The sequence below is a fragment of the Desmodus rotundus genome, chromosome 1 (assembly GCF_022682495.2).
Source record: "Desmodus rotundus isolate HL8 chromosome 1, HLdesRot8A.1, whole genome shotgun sequence".
NCBI lineage: Eukaryota > Metazoa > Chordata > Mammalia > Chiroptera > Phyllostomidae > Desmodus > Desmodus rotundus.
The window spans coordinates 20,988,247-21,008,598 of NC_071387.1; the positions used below are offsets into that span (position 1 = coordinate 20,988,247).

The following is a 20,352-nucleotide window of genomic DNA, read 5'->3' on the forward strand; positions in this document are numbered from 1 at the left end:
TGTTAGGCAATCATTCCTTTATCTATAAAATGAGGTGGTAACATTTATCGACCTCAGAGCCCTGTTGTGTGGATTATAATAATAGCAGATGTGAAGTTCCCAGTACAGAGCCTTATATGGAATGAACATTCCGGGGTGGTAGCCAGCTCCCGGCTTCCTTGTTGTTGGCAGTGGGACCCATGGAGTCAGGTGCTCAGAAGTGGCTGGTGGCTTTCCTTCCAGCTGCAGAAAAGTCTGGGCATCAGTGGACCTGCCTGGCGCCACGGGCCACCCAGCAGTGCCAGGGCAGATCTGGAATGGGAGCTAACATGACTGGGTTTGCCTAATTGGAAAGACCTCCTTTTTGCCACCAAAACGCGACGTGCCAGGATTCTGGAACATTATCTACTTGTTTGTATTGGTGAGCTCTGAAGGAAAGCTGCTTTTGGTTTCTCCAGTTACAGGTTCATTTAACCAGCTAATAACCAAAAAGAAAGAGTATCCGTGAAAGTTCCTAACAAAGTAGATAGGGCTTAGAACTAGTTTATGATGGTTAAATATGGGCATACCTCATTTTATTGTGCTTCACAGATGTTGCGGGCGTGGAGGGATTGTTTTTGGGGGGGTTTTTTGTTTGTTTGGTTTTTTTACACAAATTGAAGGTAAGATCCTCTGTCAGCTAGAAGATTATGACCCCCTTTATTGTGAGACTTGCTTTGTTGTGGTCTGGAACTGAACCTGCAATATCTCTAAGGTATGCCTGTAAATTAATAATAATGCCACTGTACGATCTATTACATTATCATTTTTCTTTTCTTTCCTTTAGCTCTAAAACAAATCCCGAAGTCCATAATTACCAGGTAAGATATTGCTTTCAAAGGTTTTCATGTAATGCTTCTTAAAGTTTCCAAACTTTCCACTGAGCAGTCATTGTGTTTGTAATCAGATTTTAAAGAAATAATAATATAGTTTTTTTTCTTAAAGACTTTATTTATTTTTAGAGAGAGAGGAAGAGAGGGAGAGAAACATCAATGTGTGGTTGCCTCTCATGTGGCCCCTACAAGGGACCTGGCCTGCAACCCAGACATGTGCCTTGACTGGGAATCAAATCGGCCACCTTTTGGTTCAAAGGCCAGCATTCAATCCACTGAGCCACACCAGCCAGGGCATAATAATAGGGGTTTTGTTTGTTTGTTTGTTTTTGAAAAAATAGTAAGAGGAGCATCTTTCCCCTGACCTGTGCTTCCTCTTGGTCATGTGAGCTGTCTATTTTCTTTACCTTGGCAACTGGCAGGCCGCAGGGACGTGTGTTTGAGTTTCTGGGTGGTCAAACAGCCTTTTGGGGCACTCACGTGAGGCCACTTCTTGTCCAAGTGCGTCCTAGGCCCAGGGAACGTGAGTCCCGTGAGGTGTGCCTCCGGGAAAGGATGTCTTGGCCACTCCTTTGGGCAGTGTTGCGTCCTTCATTTCCCTTTTTGGATCTTACAGCGTGCCCTGGGGTGTCCAGCATACTGAGAAATCCTGCAAGAAGGATATGCTTTTTTTTAAAGCCAGTGTTTCCCCAAATCATTTGATTATTGGACACCTCCCCAGTAAAAAAAACTAGCCTTTCGCTACCCTCCCCCCCTTTTTTTGGTGGTGCACCATTCACATCAGTGCAGTGGAGGTTTCTAGAACCCACTTTGTAAAACATTGTGCTGGGCCTGTTGCCTGTAGCAGAGGCACAGGTGAGTTTCCATGGCTGGCATTCTGCTCTTTCCCATGGTGGCCAGCAGGGCCTGCAACCCCCTGCCTGCCCACCCACCACTCCCCGTTGTTCGATCTTCTACAACCTGGCTGCGACGTACTTTCCTCCACGTATTTCTCACTGCTGCCCATGACACCATGCGTGCTCCGCTCCCAAAGAATTATATCATTGTTGCCCCATAATTTCCTCCCACGGTTCCTTTGCCTCTCGTCTGCCTTCCAGTCCTTCATCTCCAGTCTGTATAGAGCCTCCCTCAGACGCCACCTCATCCCCAGAGTCTCTCGGCTCCCCTTGATTGGAAGTCACCAGCACCAGTGCTCCTGAGCCCTGCTTGCACCATCTGGCAAGCTGCAAACCAATAACCAGCGCTTGGGCCTCACCCTGGGCTGATTGAGTCAGGAGCTCTGGGGGTGGGATCTGGGTATGAGAGAGCCTCAAAGCTCCCAAGGTGGTTCTCATGAGCAGCCAGGTGGGGGAGACCCTGGGTCGGTGAGGTATCCCTCGCATCCTAGGTTGTCACTTGTTTGGGCTTAGAAGCAGCATCCATGTCTGATGACCTCCTAACTTGGGATTGGCTTTCTTGTCCTGGGCGGTGTGGATGTCTAAAGGGACATGACTCCTAGGTTTCTGTGCCCTATCACCCACCAATCTGGTTTTGAATGTCACAGGTAACAAAGTTACTTCATAATGAGTTCCCATTGGAGCCTTATTCTGACCAGTCTCATTCTTGATCTTCTTTTGCTGTGGGTATTAATTCCTTAGGTGGGGGTGCGATCCCCATGTACATTACGAGGTCTCCAAATTATGTTCCAGAAGGAATTGGTGATAGCGCCTTCTGGATGTGAAATCATGTTCCCGATGTGCAGAACCTGGGGCGTGGCGTCCAAGTTCACGGGAATAACACCTAAAAGGTGCTTTGTACCTGCCAGGGGACAGGCCAGGTTTCCTGATCTCCTTGCCTTCTGTAGGTTCTTGAATCTTGTTATTCAGATTGGGGTTTTGTTTGTTTTTGACGGGTTTTCAGGTTCGAGTGGCTGGAATGGTGTGGGTGAAGGAAAGAGTTGTCTGTGGGTCATTACTGTTTGAAGGATGGAAAAAAAATAAGTGAAGCGAAGCAGCCCCAGCTCAGGGCTGCCCCACCCTCTTCCCCCTGGCCTCTCGGGTGAGCGCTCTCTGCTCCGAGTGCCCCAGAAGGCAATTGTTGGTGGGCGTCAGATCTATAGAATCTCTTCCCCACGTGTTGTTGTCCCCCACATCTTTGGCAACCACTGGTCCTCTGCACCTGGCCAGTCTTCCAGGTTCTGTGTTACTCTCTCATGGTTGGGGGGTCAGTTGACCAGGAGGAGGACGTCTTGAGAGGTGTGACCCGATAAGCATCTGGGTGCTGAGATAGGGTTCAGGAGGACGGGGTGGGATTGCAGCATTTATCTGATTCTGAGCTCAGCGAGGTTAGCCGGTTGCAGGGGGTGGATTGCTGTGTTCCCCATGCGGATGCTACTGGCGTTGGGGGAGGGACAGTTCTTCCTTGTTTGGGACTCTCTGTAGAGTCACCAGATGTTCAGCTTCCCTCTTCTGCATCCAATAGTTAAAGGTCACCCTCCCGTCACTGTGACAAGCAAAAGCGCACACATGTATTTCCAGTTATCCTCGGGGGACAGAACTGGCCTGACTGAGAACCGTGTGGATTAATGTTAAAAAATACTCCCGACCAGCTTTTGAGTGTGTGTAAATTAGCAGAGGACAGCAAGGAAGGTTCTGGAGTATCCTCCTTCTAGATTGTCATGGTTGAGGTCCCCATGAATCTGACCTGGCTGTGTCTGAAGACAGGGAACAGGAGGTCCATTTCTAGTCTCCATTATTCTCTTTTGTTAAAGCCCCAAGTGGTGCAGCCTCTCTTGGAGCCACAACAGTTTGGGCAAATCATCTGTACTCCCTGGGTCCCTGGGTCCCCTCAGGGTGGGGACAGTGAAGAGACTGCACAGGGCGATTCTAAAGCCCTGGTCAGCTCTCAGATTCTGCTCCTGAGGGCTTTTCTCCTGCAGCATGTCCACTTGGGGGCTGCAGACTGAGCCTGCTGACGACAGGCATCTTGGAAAGAGAGAAGCCTCTGGAATACAGAATAGGCAGGGAGGGCATCTGAGGTCCATGAAGATTGAATGAGCAGAATTGCTGAGAATTTTCCATAACAGAGAGCAGCCTTCTGCTTATTAACCAAAGCAGTACAAAAGGGAGACGGAGGGGAAGAAATAATTAAAAGAGTGATGGTGGCAAGACTGGAGTGTCTTAAATGTCAGGAGGGCCTAATTTGCCTGGTAGAAAGTTTAGCCCTTGAGAAGCCCCGAGGCATCTGGCTACGTCTGGGACCGCTGCCCTCTGCAGGCCTGTAGTGGAAAGGCACCCGCCACCCAGCCAGCCCCATCTCCTCTTTCCCCTGGGTCATTTCGTGAGTCGCCAGTCTGGATCTGTTTTCTCATCTTAAAAGGGACACATTTCTTCCTTCCCTTTTGTCAAGATAAATAAGTGCTCTGGATGGCTTGGGGCGGCATTTTGGATCAGACTTTCGGAAATTAGTTTTCTGTTCAAACAAGGGAGAAAGAACGCCTGCTGCCACAGCCCCTGGGTGCCCCTGTCCAGTCCTCGTCTGTGTCCGTGCAGACGTAACTGTTACCCATGGCTGTCGTCACTTTCAGCAGGGACAAACATTGTTTCTGAGCATTGCCGACCATTCTCCCCGTCGTCCTGGCACTTTCCGTGTGTTCCCTCTGGAGAGGTGATTATATGACCGGTCCTGGGCACTCTGGGGGGACCCTTTCAATACTGATGCATTCACCTTTCTTCTAAGGCAGCTTCCCAGCCCCCAGCCTTTGTCTGGGGGAAAGGAGATCATCCTGGGAAACAAACGTCCCTACCCCCACGCTGGGCCCTGGCCAGGGTTTAGTTATAGCCTTCCCATTCACAGCCCCTCAGGTGCGTGCCAGTGGAAGAGAAAGTGAATGAAGACCATTGAAATCAGAAGGTCAGGGAATAACCGTGTTTGGTGTTTTATTTCTAGCCTCAGTATCATCCCAACATCCATCCCAGCCAGCCCCGGTGGCACCCTCACTCTCCGAATGTAAGGTAAGTGCCTGGCCATTCCCAAGTTCTTGTCTCCGGGAAAGTGCAGGCTGTACTTAGCCGTGACTTCACGGTCTGCAGCGGCAGCCGGTGTTAGGGCCGCCTTAGGGTCACGGCAGAGGTTAATTCTGTGCAAAGCAGAAGAAGCCAGTAGAGAGTCTGGATTTGTTAAAGATACACTTTAGGGCATCAACACGAATTGGGTCGTCGTCTTTTTTTTTTAAGTCATTCAACCTGGGATATTTTTGAGTTGGTTCTGTGTTAGAAATGTTACTTAAAATTTCTAAGTCACCTGTTCCTGTCCTGAGAATTCGTTCACTAAGAATGTGACTAGAGCTTGGGGACTTTTGTGGTGGGTTTTTGGACAGGATTTTTTTCAGGGATGGGGTGATGGTTTGCTTTTTGCGACAATGAATCTTTTTTCTAAACCCAGGGGTCAGTAACCTGTTTTTCCATAAACGGTCAGATAGTCAATATTTTGGGCTTTGTGGCCTTTGTCACAACTACTCACCTCTGCCACTGGAGCTTGAAAGCAGCCACAGACAATAGGAAGTGAATGAGTGTGGCCGTGTCCCAGTAAAACTTATTTATGGAAGTAGGTGGTGAGTGGCTCACCTCTGCCCTAACCTCCTACCACCCATCCTAAGTAAACTCGCACCTGCCTTGTGTGTGTAGTTGGGCTCGAGCATGTTTTGATGCGAGCTTTGTAAAGGCAGACCTTCCTTTCAAGATCAGTGTTCATTGGCTCTTTCAGAAACGTAGTTGGTGAATGCTGTTTGCAGTTATTTCTTGGTGAGGGAGCCTTGCTCTTTGCGAAAGTCCAGAGGACGGAGTAAGGGGAATGAATTCAGTTAGAGAGAGGCAGGCGGGAGCACTTGCTTCTTCACAGTTCCGACCACGACTGGGGGGTATCCGGCAGAACAGTGTGGATTCAGCATAAACACCTGATGTAACTTTTGAAAGCAAGTTAAACTGGTGGAGTAAATGAGTCGCCATGTTTCTGCATTGCAAAGGCAGTTTATTTTCCAGACGTGAGAAACAGGAGAGATTTATAGAAATGCTATTTTTAATAACCTTGTTTTGACACAGTTTTACACTTCTAACTGCCTAGTTTACCATATTAATTTTCTCCGGAGGCATGACCTTGCTCAGCATTTCACAACAAGAGTCGTGAGGAAGGCCGGGACAGGGTTCCTCTCTGGGGCCCGCCAGCCTGGCAGCAGCAGCATAGGTCACCTGGGGCTTGTGAAAGCAGAGTCTCAGGCCCAACCAGACCTGGATCTGAGCTCAGGGGCGGGGCCCAGCATTCTGCGTTTTATCAGGCTCTCCAGAGTTAGAGCAGCACTGTCTGAGATACCTGCCCCAGGAAAAGAGTGTTCATCGGTCCAACACTTTTGGTAAATGCTGCGTAAGACATTCACAGGGCGCATTTGCATAACAGCCCTGAGACTCCCCCAGCAGAGGCACCTTTTCACCTCCACCTGGCTTTCCCCAGGCGGACCTTGCAGGGATGATGGCATAAGCACAGACAGAGCTTTTCTCCACGCGGAAGTTGCTAGATGACCCACATCTGAATGTCTAAAATACCGTAGGCAGTCCATTCATTTCAGTGTGCAAGCCATTGCCATTCATGCCGTTCACGGTTTTCCCTGCCCATTGCCTTTGTGCTCGTGTTGTTTCACTCACATTTCTGAATGTTCTTCCATTCCCCCACTAACCATTCACTCTGCAAACGAAACAGGCCATCCATTCAGGATGACAGGCCGCCTTGGAAAGCGTCGGCCAGTGGAGATGACAGCCATTTCGATTATGTCCACAACCAGAACCAGAAGAACTTAGGAGGAGTGCAGAGTGTGATGTGTCCAGATAAGCTCATGACCACGCTGTGAGGGACCGAGCACCTCCCTTCCATTCGCCATCCCAGTTTCATTCCATTCCATGAGAAGTGTCTCGGCCTCACATGGATGTGTCTGTAAAAGCGTCTCTAAGGAATAGTTCGGGAAGGTGTTTTCCGTGTCCGTGTAAATATCAGGAAGCAATCACAATAGCTAGTCGTAACTTACTGTTGACTGCATTCTCAATAAAATGAAGGTAGGTAAAGGCTCAGGAATCACCTTGATGTTCTGATTTTAAAATTGGAGTAAAAGTCTATGTTTATAGTGTCTCTGTGTATCTGATACTTCTTTGTTATTTAATAAATGGGACCAAATAAAACCAGAGAAATGAGGGAAGGTAGCTCTGCAGAAAGTACCAGGAATATGGTGCAGATGGAGATGGCCAGGGCCCAGCCCCTGCCATAGTGTGATCTTAGATAAGCCATTTCCCCTTCATTGGCCTCATTTTCCTCATCTGAAAAGACTGGCTTGGACTAACCGATCATCAAGGTCCTTTCCAGCTCTAAAATTCTGTGATTCATTGAACTTTAATATTTGTAGGCTATCTCATAGGAAAACTGCAGTCCCCCCTGTCTAACAGAGGTCACCCCACCCGAAAGCTAAATAACGTGTGTTCACTTGTTGCATGTTATATAATGGCAGGGAGACTCTGAATTTCCGATCCTGACAGTGTAGCCACTTTGAATTTTAGAGATTTTATTAATCATAAATTGCATAGCGTCCATTTTGATAGGATTTGCTGCTCAAGTACAAGAATAATTTTTTATCGTCTTAATGATTGGTGCTGCTAACTTGCATGATTTCAGAAGACATGATTATGGATACATGCTGTCGACATTTGTAGAATTTGAGGGTTGGTTTTCACCCGAGACTTCATTCTTTTAAAAAGCAACATGCAATCAGAGATGCCTCTGGCTTAAATTCAAGCATACAAGTTTTACAAAGTCGTGCCAAAGCATTCCGTAGGCTGGCATAGGGTGGGTGTTGCACAGTCTTACTGTAGAACCAGAAGTTAATATGTTGTCCTTTAGGAGAGAACTCACTCCAAAGTATTTATTTCCTCCCATTTCAAGCCACGAGTCGGACATCGTTCCTCTTAGTAGATAGGCCTGAGATATTTTTTGTTAGTATTTTTGTGAAATCACTTCCTCTGCCATTTTTATATATGTAATTGTAATTTAGCCCATTTCAAGCCTTTAAAAAAAAATGTACTGACATCTCTTGAGATATTTTATTGCTAAAATCTGATCTTTTCTTGGGTACCCCAAAAATTTATCCAGAAGGAGGGAGTCAGCCGCCCACCCTGCACAGTGGAATCTGTATCACGTATAAACTCCCCGAGGAGGTTGGTTTCCAGTTACAACCCCTTTGAGCAGGTGTCCTGATGCCCATTGTATGTGCTGTGTACAAATACATGTGTTCTGAAGCTTTTAATCTTATTGATACGTTTTTACAAATGTGTTTCCAAGGAATAAAGATTATTCTTGCTTGTTGTGACTCCATCTTCATTTTGTGCTGCGCAGAAGTGTCATTTGTGGATGACGCAGGTGACGCGACAGGGAGCGTTTGGGAGTCTGTTAGGTGGCAAGCTCCTGCTAGAATGAGGCTGCTTTGGGGGAGAGGGGCTGGTCTTGTAGACAGTGGCTGAGGCATTTCTTCCTCGGGCGCAGCTCTGGCGAAGGTTCTAGCACCCGGGCACAGGTGGCAGTGGGGTTTCTCCTGTCACAGTCCTCCAGTGAAGGTGGGTGTTCGCAGCTGCTGCCCTGGCGGAGTGCCGTCCACCCCCGTGTCTGGCCTCCTGCCGATCGCGTACTCTAACACCGTCTAATAAATGTCTGGTGTTCAAAGCAGCTCGAGTGGATTCCGTTGTCTGCAACCAAGAAAACTGAACCAGTTTGCATACTCATGGCCTCCTCATGGTTGAATCATGGGTACGCTGTTCATTCCTCAACGTCAGGGACCTCTGTCTGCTACCTTTGACAGCGGTGATGACTCACTCACAGCTTCTGGAAACTCTATTCCCTCGGCCTCCACCGTAGCTGATCCTGTAGCCCCCTGACTTTTTCTTCGCTCTTTGGAACAGCCTCTGCTCCTGTCATCCTGCGGAACATCGCTCTTTCCAGGAGGCCTTCCCCTGCCAACTGCTTTTCTCACTGTCACCGTCTACCTGGGTCTTCTCATCTGTCATGACTTTGCAGAGCTGCTGACTCTGAAGCCGTTACCTCTCACTCCGATTCCTGTATATCTCAGGCTGACTTTCAGCTTGTATATTCCATGTTCACCTCCAACTCCATGTGTCAGAAATGAAAACTTCTCCTCTTTTACCCAAAGGGGAAAAATACTGCACCCGAATTCTCTTCTACCCGTGGTTAGAATTTGTACGTCGTCAGCATCTCCTCTCCCTCTTGTTACCCACTTCCAGGCAGTCCCCAGGTCTGTTTAATGCTCCCTCCTTAGTATTTTGGTCAGTCCACCCTCTCTCCTTGCCACCAGCCTTGAAACAGCCTCTTTTCTCTGGCTGAGAACTGGCCCTCCTGATCTCCCTGACCCCAGCCTCTCCTGACAAGCTCCTTCTCCTCCCAGCCACCAGAGTGATCCTTCTGAAACACCATCTGATTGTGTCATTCTGTTGCTTGCCACCTGCCAGCATTCTCCATCACCCTTGGGATGAAGTCCAAGGCCTTCTCTATGGAATTCCCCTGCTCTCTGCTTCTGTCTCGTTGCCCTAGCTAGCATATTTTCTCATTTCTCACCCTCCTGTTGAAACTCCTACAGCACCACACTGCTTGTAGTTCCTGACATGCACCATACCCTGCTGTCACTCCCATCTGTGCCTTTGCAAATACTGTTCCTTCTGCCGAGAATGCCGTCACTCCCCTCCCTTTGCCCAACTTCTGCTCATCACTTCAGTTTCCACTCAGCCTCGGTCTTCTCCCAGTGACTCCAGCTGCCCCCAGCTCTGCCAGCTGGGTTAGTTTCTGCGCTCCGTTCCACTGTCCCCCACCCAGCTCCCATCTATTTCAGTGGTGCACACACTACTTTGTATTAAACTGCCTCTTGTCTTCATCTCCTCCTGGAGCCTGTATGCTCTTAAGTATGAGCTCTGTGCTGTATCCACCTTTGTTCCCTGGTGCCTGATGGATAACAGGTGCTCAAGGAATGCCTGTCTGTTCAGCAAGTGAATTATTCCACATTCGTTCTAAAGGAAATGTCAAACCAGATTGCAGACAGTTAACACATCATTTCTTAAGCTGGCCCAGAGGCACCTGAAAAACCAAATCCGGTCTGCAGCCCTGCATTTTGAGTAGGACATAGGCTACCACGAATGCTCTGGCCTCAGCTTCATCATCTGAATATCATTCAGTGTGTCTCTGGTGTTCTCATAAGCCCCATGAGGCATTGGTACACTGTTGAGTGTTGCCACCCGGCAGAGAACACTCCGGCCTCGGGGTACTGGGAACCCAGGTAGATTGACATTGGTCCATGGTCACCACAGGTGTGCTTCTCACTCTACAAATGTCGCTTCACTTGATCCTCTGACCACTCTGAGGTCGGTGGATCCTTTTCACACACAGGAAGCTCAGGCTTAGGGTTTCACTGGACACCTTGCATGTGGTCACACGGCCAGTGGGTGGTAAGTCAGAGTTTGGACTCCAAAGCCTGTGTCCTCCCCCTCTGTGCTCTGACCGCTAACCATGCTGCCATTTGGGGCCCTGTCGACCCCCATCTCCACGAGTCTCTTAGATGACATGAGGAGTTCAGTACGCTGCAATCTAGTTACCAGAAAGCCACTACCACCACCAGCAGTTTAGCCCGTGCTCTCTCTATACCGTTGCTCTACAACCTTGTCCGCACCTTTGCCAGTGAGCCAGTGACCCCATTACTCACCCCCCTGCCCAGACATCTAGGAATTTCACGCCCCACCACCCTCTCCCAGCAATCTTGCAACCCCGTGCTGGTGGGCATTCGTTCAGCAACAGCCCCCTTTTCCCAGGAGCGGAAAGGGGGCCTTGCTTTAATGATGAGCTGCCCATTTGAGACGACCCACTGCTTCCTTCCGCAGGGCTCACACACTAGCCTCTTCTCCTGGAGCACTAACCTGCCGGCGAAACCACGCGCAGTATTCCATAGCTAACGGAGTTGGCTTTCTGCATTTTAGAAACCCGGGTACTTTACTGGTCTTGCATCCATTACTTTTCTGAGGTCCCTCAGGATATCTAACAGTGACTAACAGTGTTGTCAGATGGATGTAATTCCTAGGGACTAGAAATCTTGAAGTCTTGCCAGCTAGTTACCTTGGCCTTCAAAACCCTATTGCCTGTTTTGGTCCTTGGTCTACCATTTCCACTGAAAATGGTTCTCATTAACAGTGAAGACGAAGGAATAAGGACACTGTGGAGTCCTTTGTTTTTCCTGCTGTTAATATTACCCCATCCTTCCAGGTCCATGACTCCAGCCTCCTGGGTTCTGCTCTGAACACAGCTAATGATAGATGGCTCCGGTTGCCCTTGGCTTTCCAGCTTTTAATGGGCCTTTTAAGATCTGAGCTCATCAAAGAACTCCCTGAGCAGCTGTATCGATCCCTTTGGATCAATATTTCCCAAACTTAGCTCTAAGTTAATTCCCCGACTCTTCCAAAAGCGCCAGGTAAATACCCGGAATAGACCTAGGATAATTTGCCTTCTGCCATTTTCTTACAGGAGGCAACAGACAAATGCCGAGACAAGGCGGAGAGGGGAACGAGAGAAAAGGCAAACTGCTGTTAAAAATAGGAGAGACCCTTTGTTCATGAAAGGGCACATTTAAGTCCTTGGGGGCGGGGATCTAAAGGGGAAACAGACATGAAATTGGCATTCTGTCGGAGCCTGGGCAAAAGAAATCCTCCGCAATTCTGCACATAGGCCATTTCCCCCCAAATTAGGCAACCAAAGAATCGCTTGGACAGCTGATTAAAAATTGAGGTTTTAGGCTCTGTTTCAGTGGTCAGGGGTGTGGCCTAAGCACCTCCATTTTAACAGTCTTCCCAGGGGAGGGAGGTGGGCAGGTGCAGGTCCTCACTTGGGAAAAGCGCAGTTTCCTGCCTGGTTATGTTTGCCCTTGTTAACTTGCTCAGTTTTAACTCGTAAGTGGAGGCCAACTTTTTAAAAGTGGACATGATGTTAATAAGTAAATGGATGGACATCACAGTTCCGCACATGGTCGTGGTGGAGTCGGAATGAGAGATGTGGTGTTTCTGAGTCTCAGCCCAGGGATGGAGTTAATGGAGTCCTGGGTTGGTTTTGCATCTCTGAGGCAAACGAGGGTTTCTTCCACTTGCCATCATTTTCCTCCCAAAACGCACGACCGTGCCTGTGGCAGTCACGCTCCCTCTCCCCTCTTCCCTGGGAAGGTTGCAACTCTCTGGACAACGGCAAGCTCTCAGCCCTGATCCCTGACCAGATCTTCTACGACTTTCCTGCCACCTCACACCGTTGGAAAAGAAAAACACTTCCATTTCGATTACTGGTTTTAACAAGGTAGAAAAGTGTAATGTATATCATCTTTCCATTCTGAAATGTAGCACACGCAGGACATCAGTTCCACTCGAAAGCATGCTTTTTCACTTAAATTACATTTTCGTTGTTTGGAAGCTAAGATTCACTCAAATTACAATTTTTTTTTGTTTAGAAGGTAAGATTCTGTTTGGGAGTTTATTGAGAACTTTCCACTCAGGCTTCTTAAATACCCGCCTGAGTTTGTCCTTAGTGAAATAAATATAATTAAAGTAAATGGATGAATACATTATAACAAGCAGCTAGATCTTCTCTGCGTGGTTTTGCACTTCCTCAGGCTCACTCACAGTGAAGCAGAAGAATAAGGATTGTTATAGTGGTTCTGTTATGGCTTTAACTCATTATAATGTCCCTCCCCCAAGTCTGTCTAACCAAGTTTATGTCATCGTTCTGCTCTCCCCTCCAAAGCAAAGGGCTAGGGAACCCCAAACGACAGAAAGGGTTAGGGCACCGGCACATCCCAGCCTAACAACCCAGGACGAGATTGGGTCCATGTGGGGAAATGGGTGGAGGTCTGCAGAAACAAAGTGACAGGACTTTGCAAGCTGATGAGAGGACCGCAGGGTCCAGTGTGGAGGGCAGGTTTTCTCTGACCAGGTGAAACGTGGGCCCTTTGGAAGCTCACATGGTTTGAACCCCAACTTTGCCACTCCCTAGCCATGTGACCCTTGGCCAGTTTTTTCTTCGGTTCATTTTTCTCATCTAAAAGGGAGTTTAACAGTATCTACTTAGGAGAATTAAATGACGTCGTGTATGTAAGGTGCTTTGCACAATGTTTGATCCTAACTAGTAGCAGTTTTTAGGGAGGTGGGTTTTGTTTTTTTAGTGGTTGGGTTGTTGTTTTTTGTTTTGGGGGGGGTTTGGTTTGGGGGTTTGTGGGGGTTTTTTTGAGATTTAAGGCCTTACTAGTCCACATGGTGAGAAATAGGACAAGGAAATTCAAAGTTCAGCTCAAGGAATAGTATCTCTCCAGGTGGATAGGCTGAGATGTATGGTCTAAGTTTAGCAATGGACAGAGGCGCTTGCTTCCGAAGGAAAGGTCAGGTGGAAGAGGGTTAACACAATACATAAAAACACATCCCTGAAATGCTAACAAGCAAAGAGCAGAAACACCGTGGGGAGCTTGAGAGGGGATGAAAAGAAGTAGAGGTGATATTTCTGTCTGAGAATCCTGGGAAATCACGGTCCAGGCAGAGTGCACGGTGCTTTCCCGGCTGCAAGGGACAAGATAGGCAGAGAGGTTGGCACTGGTGAGACCACTGGGAATCCGTCTGCTGGTACAATTGGGACTCAGAAGTTTGGAGAATTGAAAAGTAGCGTCTGCTCAGTTCCCCACTTGCCCCAGCTTGGGATTTCGTCTCACACAAAGCAGAGGAACCGTTTAGCTATTTGGAGACTAAGTGAAAGTAATAATGGGAACTGCTGTGCTTTTTAACTTTTTTTAGTAGGTAATACAGACAGTGGTAAAAATACAAACAAAGATATCCGAAAGTTACTTTTTCTTCCCCTCCTCTTATTCCCCAGTTCCCTAGCTCTTCCCAGAGACAAACATTGTTAGCCTTTCTTCTTGTCAATCTAGAGCAATTCGACAGATAAACAAGCACATGTATTTATTTAACCAATCAATGTTGATGGGCATTTAGGCTGCCTCGAATCTCCTTGTACGTTCTGTTTTATGCACTTGAACAAATCTAACTGTAGAATAAATTCCCTACAAGCAGAGACTTGGGCTAAAGAGTGTGTGCATATTTAATTGGGATATTGTCTGATGCAATTTCCCTCCAAAGACATTCTATCTGATTACACCGCCCCCCACCCCCACCCCAGTGGTTAGACAGGGCCTCTGCGATCCCGCAGCAAGCACGCTCTTAGCCTTACTTAACTACCTCTTCTGAACCTTTGTCCCACTGGTGGGTAAAAACCAGATTTTCCTTGTGGACTGCATTTTTCTACATGCAGGGTTGCACACCTTTTCATCTGTTTGAAAGCCATTGGTTGCTTATTTTCTCTGAACTGTCTAGAACCCCTATTCTTGAGTCATGTTCTTTAAAAGATCAGGCTGATGAAGTAAAATTAATCATGTCATCTTAGCCCTTTTAATAGGGAAGAAAGGGAAGGCTGCGAAACGTTGATATTTACCAGACGTTTTTTGAAAGCGGTTTTCCAGAAGTTCAGGTAACCATCAGCAGGATACCAGGCCCTGGAGATAGAATATGGGCAGCGTAAAAATAGACAAGATGAAGAATTGATTTCTAACATCCACGTTTCCTTTCCTGTTTGGGAGTTTATCAAGAAATTTCCACTCAGACATCTTAAATACCCACTCAGACATTGTGAATTTCCCTGGTGCATTTGATCAAAGAAGGACGAATTTCCTTTTAGGTACAATTAAAATTAGGTACAATGTATTGGGTCTAAAATCACAGCCCCATCCCAAGACTCGGCAGTGGCATTATTGGAGGAAGACTGCAGGATTGAAAACACCAGAATGGCTGCAGTCTCAGCGATCGACTAAAAAGGGGGTTAGAATAATGAGAGGAACATCCCTGTGGACTCATGTTATGCGAAACCCGCAGAAATCTACCTAATCATCCCCTCCTGAACGGTGGATGGTTTCGACAGCCACTTTCTGCAGCTGAAACCTCAAAAGCAAGAGGCGTTGCTGTGCTAATGGCTCCACCAGCATCATCCGCGGCTGAATAATGGAACTTGTACCAATATTAAAGGCAATTAAGCAGCCCCTAAAATATGCTTCAGAGGCTTACAGGATGGATATAATAGAAGCTTCCGCAAAACCTACCAGAATTGGAGAACAGAGAGAGAGGATCATCAGAGGAAATTTTTAAGCACTCATGAAAACCGAAATAGATTAATCCCATCTGTATCACCTCAAAAACATGAACCCAGGTTCAGTTTCAGCTCCTGCTCACGCTGGTATCTTGTACAGTTAGATTGTCTACAACCTTCCCTTAACAGAGCATGAAATGTATGCATATAACCTGAACTTCTTTCTGGAATGGATGATAATATCGTTTATTGGTGAGTTGGGTGATGTGTGCAGAGTGGAAGAATAACACTCTCAGCTCGTGCCCGCCTCTGCCATAGCTCTTTCAAAGTGCAAAGGAGGGAAAACAACTCACTGGCTCTTTCAACACGATTTTACACAGCAGCAGCTGTACTTTCGTGGCAGTGATTATTTTGTTCCTCCTCCTTGAGGGCTCCTGTATGGTACTGTGCAGGATGCATTTAAAGCAGTGGCTACGGGCAAGCTAATGCTGTTACCCACTTGGAGAAAAAGAATCTTCATTTAAGGCAGAGTGGGCGCTGGAATGCAGAAATGAGAGCCTCCCCCCAAAAATCTGTAAGAAACCAAGAAGAGAAAGCACTGTTAGATTGATGGGAAGTGAATGCTGTAAAGGAAAAAAAAAAAACTATACTTATGTCTGTATTTTTTTTAAGGCGGGAAAGAAATTGAATAAACTCTTAGTGATAAGCTTCAGTGCAAAAATGAACTCATGAAATATTTATTCTTTGAACACAGATCCTGAAATTGATCTGGAATGGCAAAAACCCTAGGCCTCACCGCAAAACCTGTAGAGCCCTTCCCCATAGCTTCTCGGTGCCTAGCGCCCAATTAGAAAGCCATTGTAAAAATTAGCAAGAATACTATGTGCATGAGATGAATTTTTCTGGCAGGAGATTTTTCAAGGCCTGCCATCTGCCAACAGCCACTCACTGAACCCATTCAATAGCAATTTCGCCAATGGAAAATTCCAGACTCCACGATGGCCCACACAGGACAGAGGCTCAGTTACCACTGACCCTTAAAGGCTCTCGCCACTCCTTAACGTGTGGAATAGTTTACTCCACCGTTTGACACAGACTAGAATGTGATGGGAGGGAAACCTGGGGGATTTGTGACCAAAGGCAAGCTTTGATGAAAAAAACCCTTGATAAATTACCAAGGGACAATTAAAACTGAATGCTCTGTGATATGCATTTAACAAATATTTACCCAGCTTCTGCCCTGTGCCAGGTGCTGACACAGGCCCAGGAGCTCACACTGAGAAGAGGCCACCTTCGGCTGCAGGTAGCTAATGAACTAATCAAAAGAAGAGTTCCCGGTCTGTAAGGATTTTGACATCCCCTGTGCTAGCACCAGAATTAGACACTTCCAAGTTGATTGCTTGGAAGATGTCTTCAAAGAAATACAAATTGGGAAAATTCTCTTCTGCCAATTAGTAGTCTATATAAAGACATCTAAACCATGCCAAAAAATGTAATTTTGACCTTTTCAGAAAAGAGAAAAATGAGGGAGGACGTCTTTTCTCTCCAGTTGCTCTTTAAAAAAAATAAAACTGCCAAGTTACTGAAAGAAATCATCTCTAATTAATAGACCTAACATTTGGAATGTGTCACATTTCTAAGATGTTTACACAATTTTCTTCTCAAACCCATTATGAAAAAGATACAGTTTTTCAAATATACTTTCTATCCGTACTTACTGCCAAATGGTATGCTTCCCCCGAATTGAATTAGAGCTTGTAGCAAATGTGTTGGTCTAATGGTCCACTCTGTTTAGTCTCCACTAAATAAAAATTGAAGGAAGTGACAGGTATCCTGGAAACCATGATGAGTAAATGCGCCTTGTCCTATCTCTCAGCTGGACACAGCAGAGATCAAAATATTTCATCGAGCTGTACTTCCTGGCATATAAATGCTTAATAAATGTTTGTTCACATATGCTGTGTCTGGGGCCCAGATAAGTGAACTAAGTTGCCTACGGTCATATAGCTAAGTGGCAGTAAAACCAAAGCTAAGTGCCAGCCAGCGTTCCTTTAATGACATTATGCTCCTTTTGTTCACATAAAGATGAAACACAGTGTCTCTTAGTGCTTAGAGCACAGTGCTCTAGAGTCAGGTTGTTTGGGTTCAAATCCCAGCTTGGCCATTTTCTAGCTGTGTGGCTTTAGGGAAGTTGATTAGTCTCTCTGTTCCTGTTTTGTTATCTGTAAAATAAAGATAATAATACTTGCCCCTTTTTCAAATGGTTGCTGAAGATAAAATAAATTAATAGATGGCACAGCTCTGGCCACTCAACAAAGGTACTTTTGTTTTGTTTTGTTTTTTCCTCCGTGAGTATTTAGAGAGCACGGTGCATGCACTGGTGTTCAGTCAGGAGGCTGATTCCGGCGGACACCGTCTGGTGTAAAAACACGGTGCTTGTGTCGATTCCGCTAAGACAGTCCCCTTTAGAGACCCACAGTTCCAGGCTGATGGGCTGGAGGGTGGACGAGCGGTAGTGCTTCTGAACTTTTTCTCCTCCTTGGCACACATGGAAAAAGATGTATTTGTATAGCACACGGGGGTAAGCAAACAAGGCTGCTTGAGGCTCCAGCCTCCCGGGTTCGGTCCACTGGCTTTAACGACTGAAAGAGTAAATGGCTCAACCGACTTGCCACCCTTCAGAGGCCCATCAGTTGGGAGGAAGCTCTGCTGAGAGGTGTTTTGGCATCTCCCGGACACGTTAGGTCTGAGTAGGAATATGGAGTTGTCCCCACTCTGGGCTAAAAGTAACGAGGAGCCAGTTTGCCCCAACCAGGCTCCTCTGGAAGGTGTCTGGGGAATTTCTATGCTGCTTTGTGGGCTAGCTGTTCCTGCCTCCAGGATCCTGCTGTGAAGCTGCCACATGCATGGGTAGGTAAGAGTCACTCTGCGTACAGGCAGCACTTCAGTGTGCAGTGAGCAGTCCAGAGAAGATGCCGGCAGTCCTCTGACCCACTTCCTGTTACAGGAGAGGAAACTGGCCCAGAGCCACTGTCCAAGGTTCCTCCCAAGGTTGGAGTAGAAGTGAGACTGGAACCCAGTCAACAACAACTCAATGTGCTTTTTGCTGCCCTCTTGGGGAGGGTGGATACCTTTGGTGATGTTTCAGGTAGAAGTGAGGCTGGACTGTGACCCACTGGCCCCCAGAGGCCAAAGCCACACCTTCCACATTCTAACACACACGCACACGATGTGGGACTGTCCTGAGCAAAGCCTCCAGGGGGCAGCCTTGGGTGGACCAGGGACCAGCTCATGGGACAATGTGGGGGGACAACCAGCACGATTTCTTCTGGAATGCATCCTCCATTTGCAGCAGAAGCCTTTTCCATTCTCCCCCCCCCCCCCCCCCCCCCCGCCCTAAGCACCAGGCCTGCAAGCCCTGCTCACACGACTCTAGAAAGGTCCCAGAAGGCTCCTTGCCTCACTCACTCCACTGGCTTATCCAGGCCCCGCCCTGTTGCAGGAAGGGATTGGAGTCTCTCCACCAGTCTGTCCTCTACACGGCATGCAAAATGAACTTTCTAAACTGTAACTCCTGTCATGCTGTGTCCTTGCTTAAGCCCTTTCCCCCGGGCCTTCTTGCCCTCCAGAAAACCCGGCACCCGTAACCTTTCTCACCTGGTATCAGCTTGACTTCTTAGCCTCACCTGCTACTTCACCCTCACTCCCTCTCCCCCTGCCACCTTGCTCATTCAACCGCCATTCCTGTGCTCATACTAGTTCGTACGCCTGCAATAGCCATTTCTACCTTTTCACTTGAAAAAGTTCCACAAAACAAAAAACAATAGCAAAATAACATACCTCCACTGATTCAGAGCATCCAAGTTATAAATGCAAGAAATCCAATCACATCAAGCAAAAATAAATGAAGAAAAAAGTAACAGAAAAGAATTTACTGGCTTTATCATCGAAAAGTTTAGTGGTAGATACAGCTTCAGGTGTGGCTGGAACCAGAGGTTCAAATGATACCATAAGGGATTTTTCTCTCTGTCTACTTGTAACCTCTGCTCATCTTGTAACCTCAGCTCATCTTGTCTGTCTTTTGTGCATTGGCCTCATTCTCACACATACTTCTTTGTGTCCAAGCAGTATGGTCATAAGTAGCCTCAACTTATAGCCAGAGCCAAAGTATCCATTAGTGCAGTAGACACAGTACCTCGGGCACACAGTGCTTTTAGGGGCCTGCAAAAATGTTTAAATTTCTTTTAAACTCAGAAATAAAAATGAACTTTTAATAAAATGCTTTAATTTAATATCTGGTATTACTTTTTATACAAATGCAATCATAAAGAATAACTTCCTTTTCCTATAGAGGAGAGATAAAGGCACAGGTGCTCACTCAGGGCACACAAAAGTCACAGTACAGCCCCACCTCACTCTCAAAAGGGAAGAGAGACCCTTCCTCTCGGTTTCCATGTGATAAACCTCGGGGTAAACTCTGCTGGTCCCTGATTGGATCATGTCCCACAACAAATCACTCTACGTGAATGGATGGAGAACTTTGAATGGCCAGGCTTCTGTCTCAGGCCCACCCCGGAGGGGAAATATCAACCTCCCACTAACATAGGAATGGGGTTTCCCATAAGAAAAAGGATTCTTTTTCAAGAATGGTTGATAGTTACCAACATGTAACTATCTCACCAGAATGCTCCCCTCCTTAGGGCACATTCTCCTGCACCTTCACTAACCCCCGGAGAATCAGTTACCTCCACCTCCATAACTGACCGAATCATGGTGTTTCCTACACTGAGTGTGAGCCCCTTGAAGACAGAGAGAAGGAGTAGGCAGTAGAAATCTGGTCTGCGGGAATGAGCAGAGAGTGGTTAGCTCTGCCTGGGCTGTGAGCAGGAGACCTTCCATCCAGGTCTTAAAGGCAGGAAGTCTTCCTGGAGGAAGGGGTGTTTTAGCTGGCTTGAGACATGAGGAAGGACTCCAAGAGACAGAGGTAAAAGGCACCCGGATGGGAAGGAAGTAGGGTGCAGAGAAGAATGTATCAGGAGATGAGCTGAAAAGAGAATCATGGACAAGATCGTGGGGACCGTGAGTGACACACAAATGAATTAAGGTCTTTATCCTACAATCCAAGGCTCTTAATCTCAGTCCACGGAGGGGCTACACAGAGCCTGAGATTGAGTGTGAAATGTTGCATCTGCAGGGAAGGTCCATGGCTTTCATCAGATTTCCAAAGAGGTCTCTGTCTTAAATGCTTGAGAATCACTAGTTATGGACAGGTGTGCAA

General features: G+C 47.0%; 1 protein-coding gene across 5 annotated transcripts in view; it reads left to right on the top strand.

Annotated features, from left to right (window-relative positions):
• Nucleotides 1-20,352, top strand: part of EPB41L4B (erythrocyte membrane protein band 4.1 like 4B) — a 119,506-nt gene that overhangs the window by 59,706 nt on the left and 39,448 nt on the right. For 4 of the 5 annotated variants that reach the window (XM_053921964.2, XM_053921966.2, XM_053921970.2 and 1 more), the window contains exons 14-15: nt 806-839; nt 4,779-4,843. In XM_053921964.2, the coding sequence (XP_053777939.1) occupies nt 806-839; nt 4,779-4,843 (99 nt within the window). Of the gene's footprint in view, nt 1-805; nt 840-4,778; nt 4,844-6,581; nt 8,233-20,352 lie in introns of those variants that run through there. The other variant, XM_053921973.2, reaches the window with a different exon arrangement.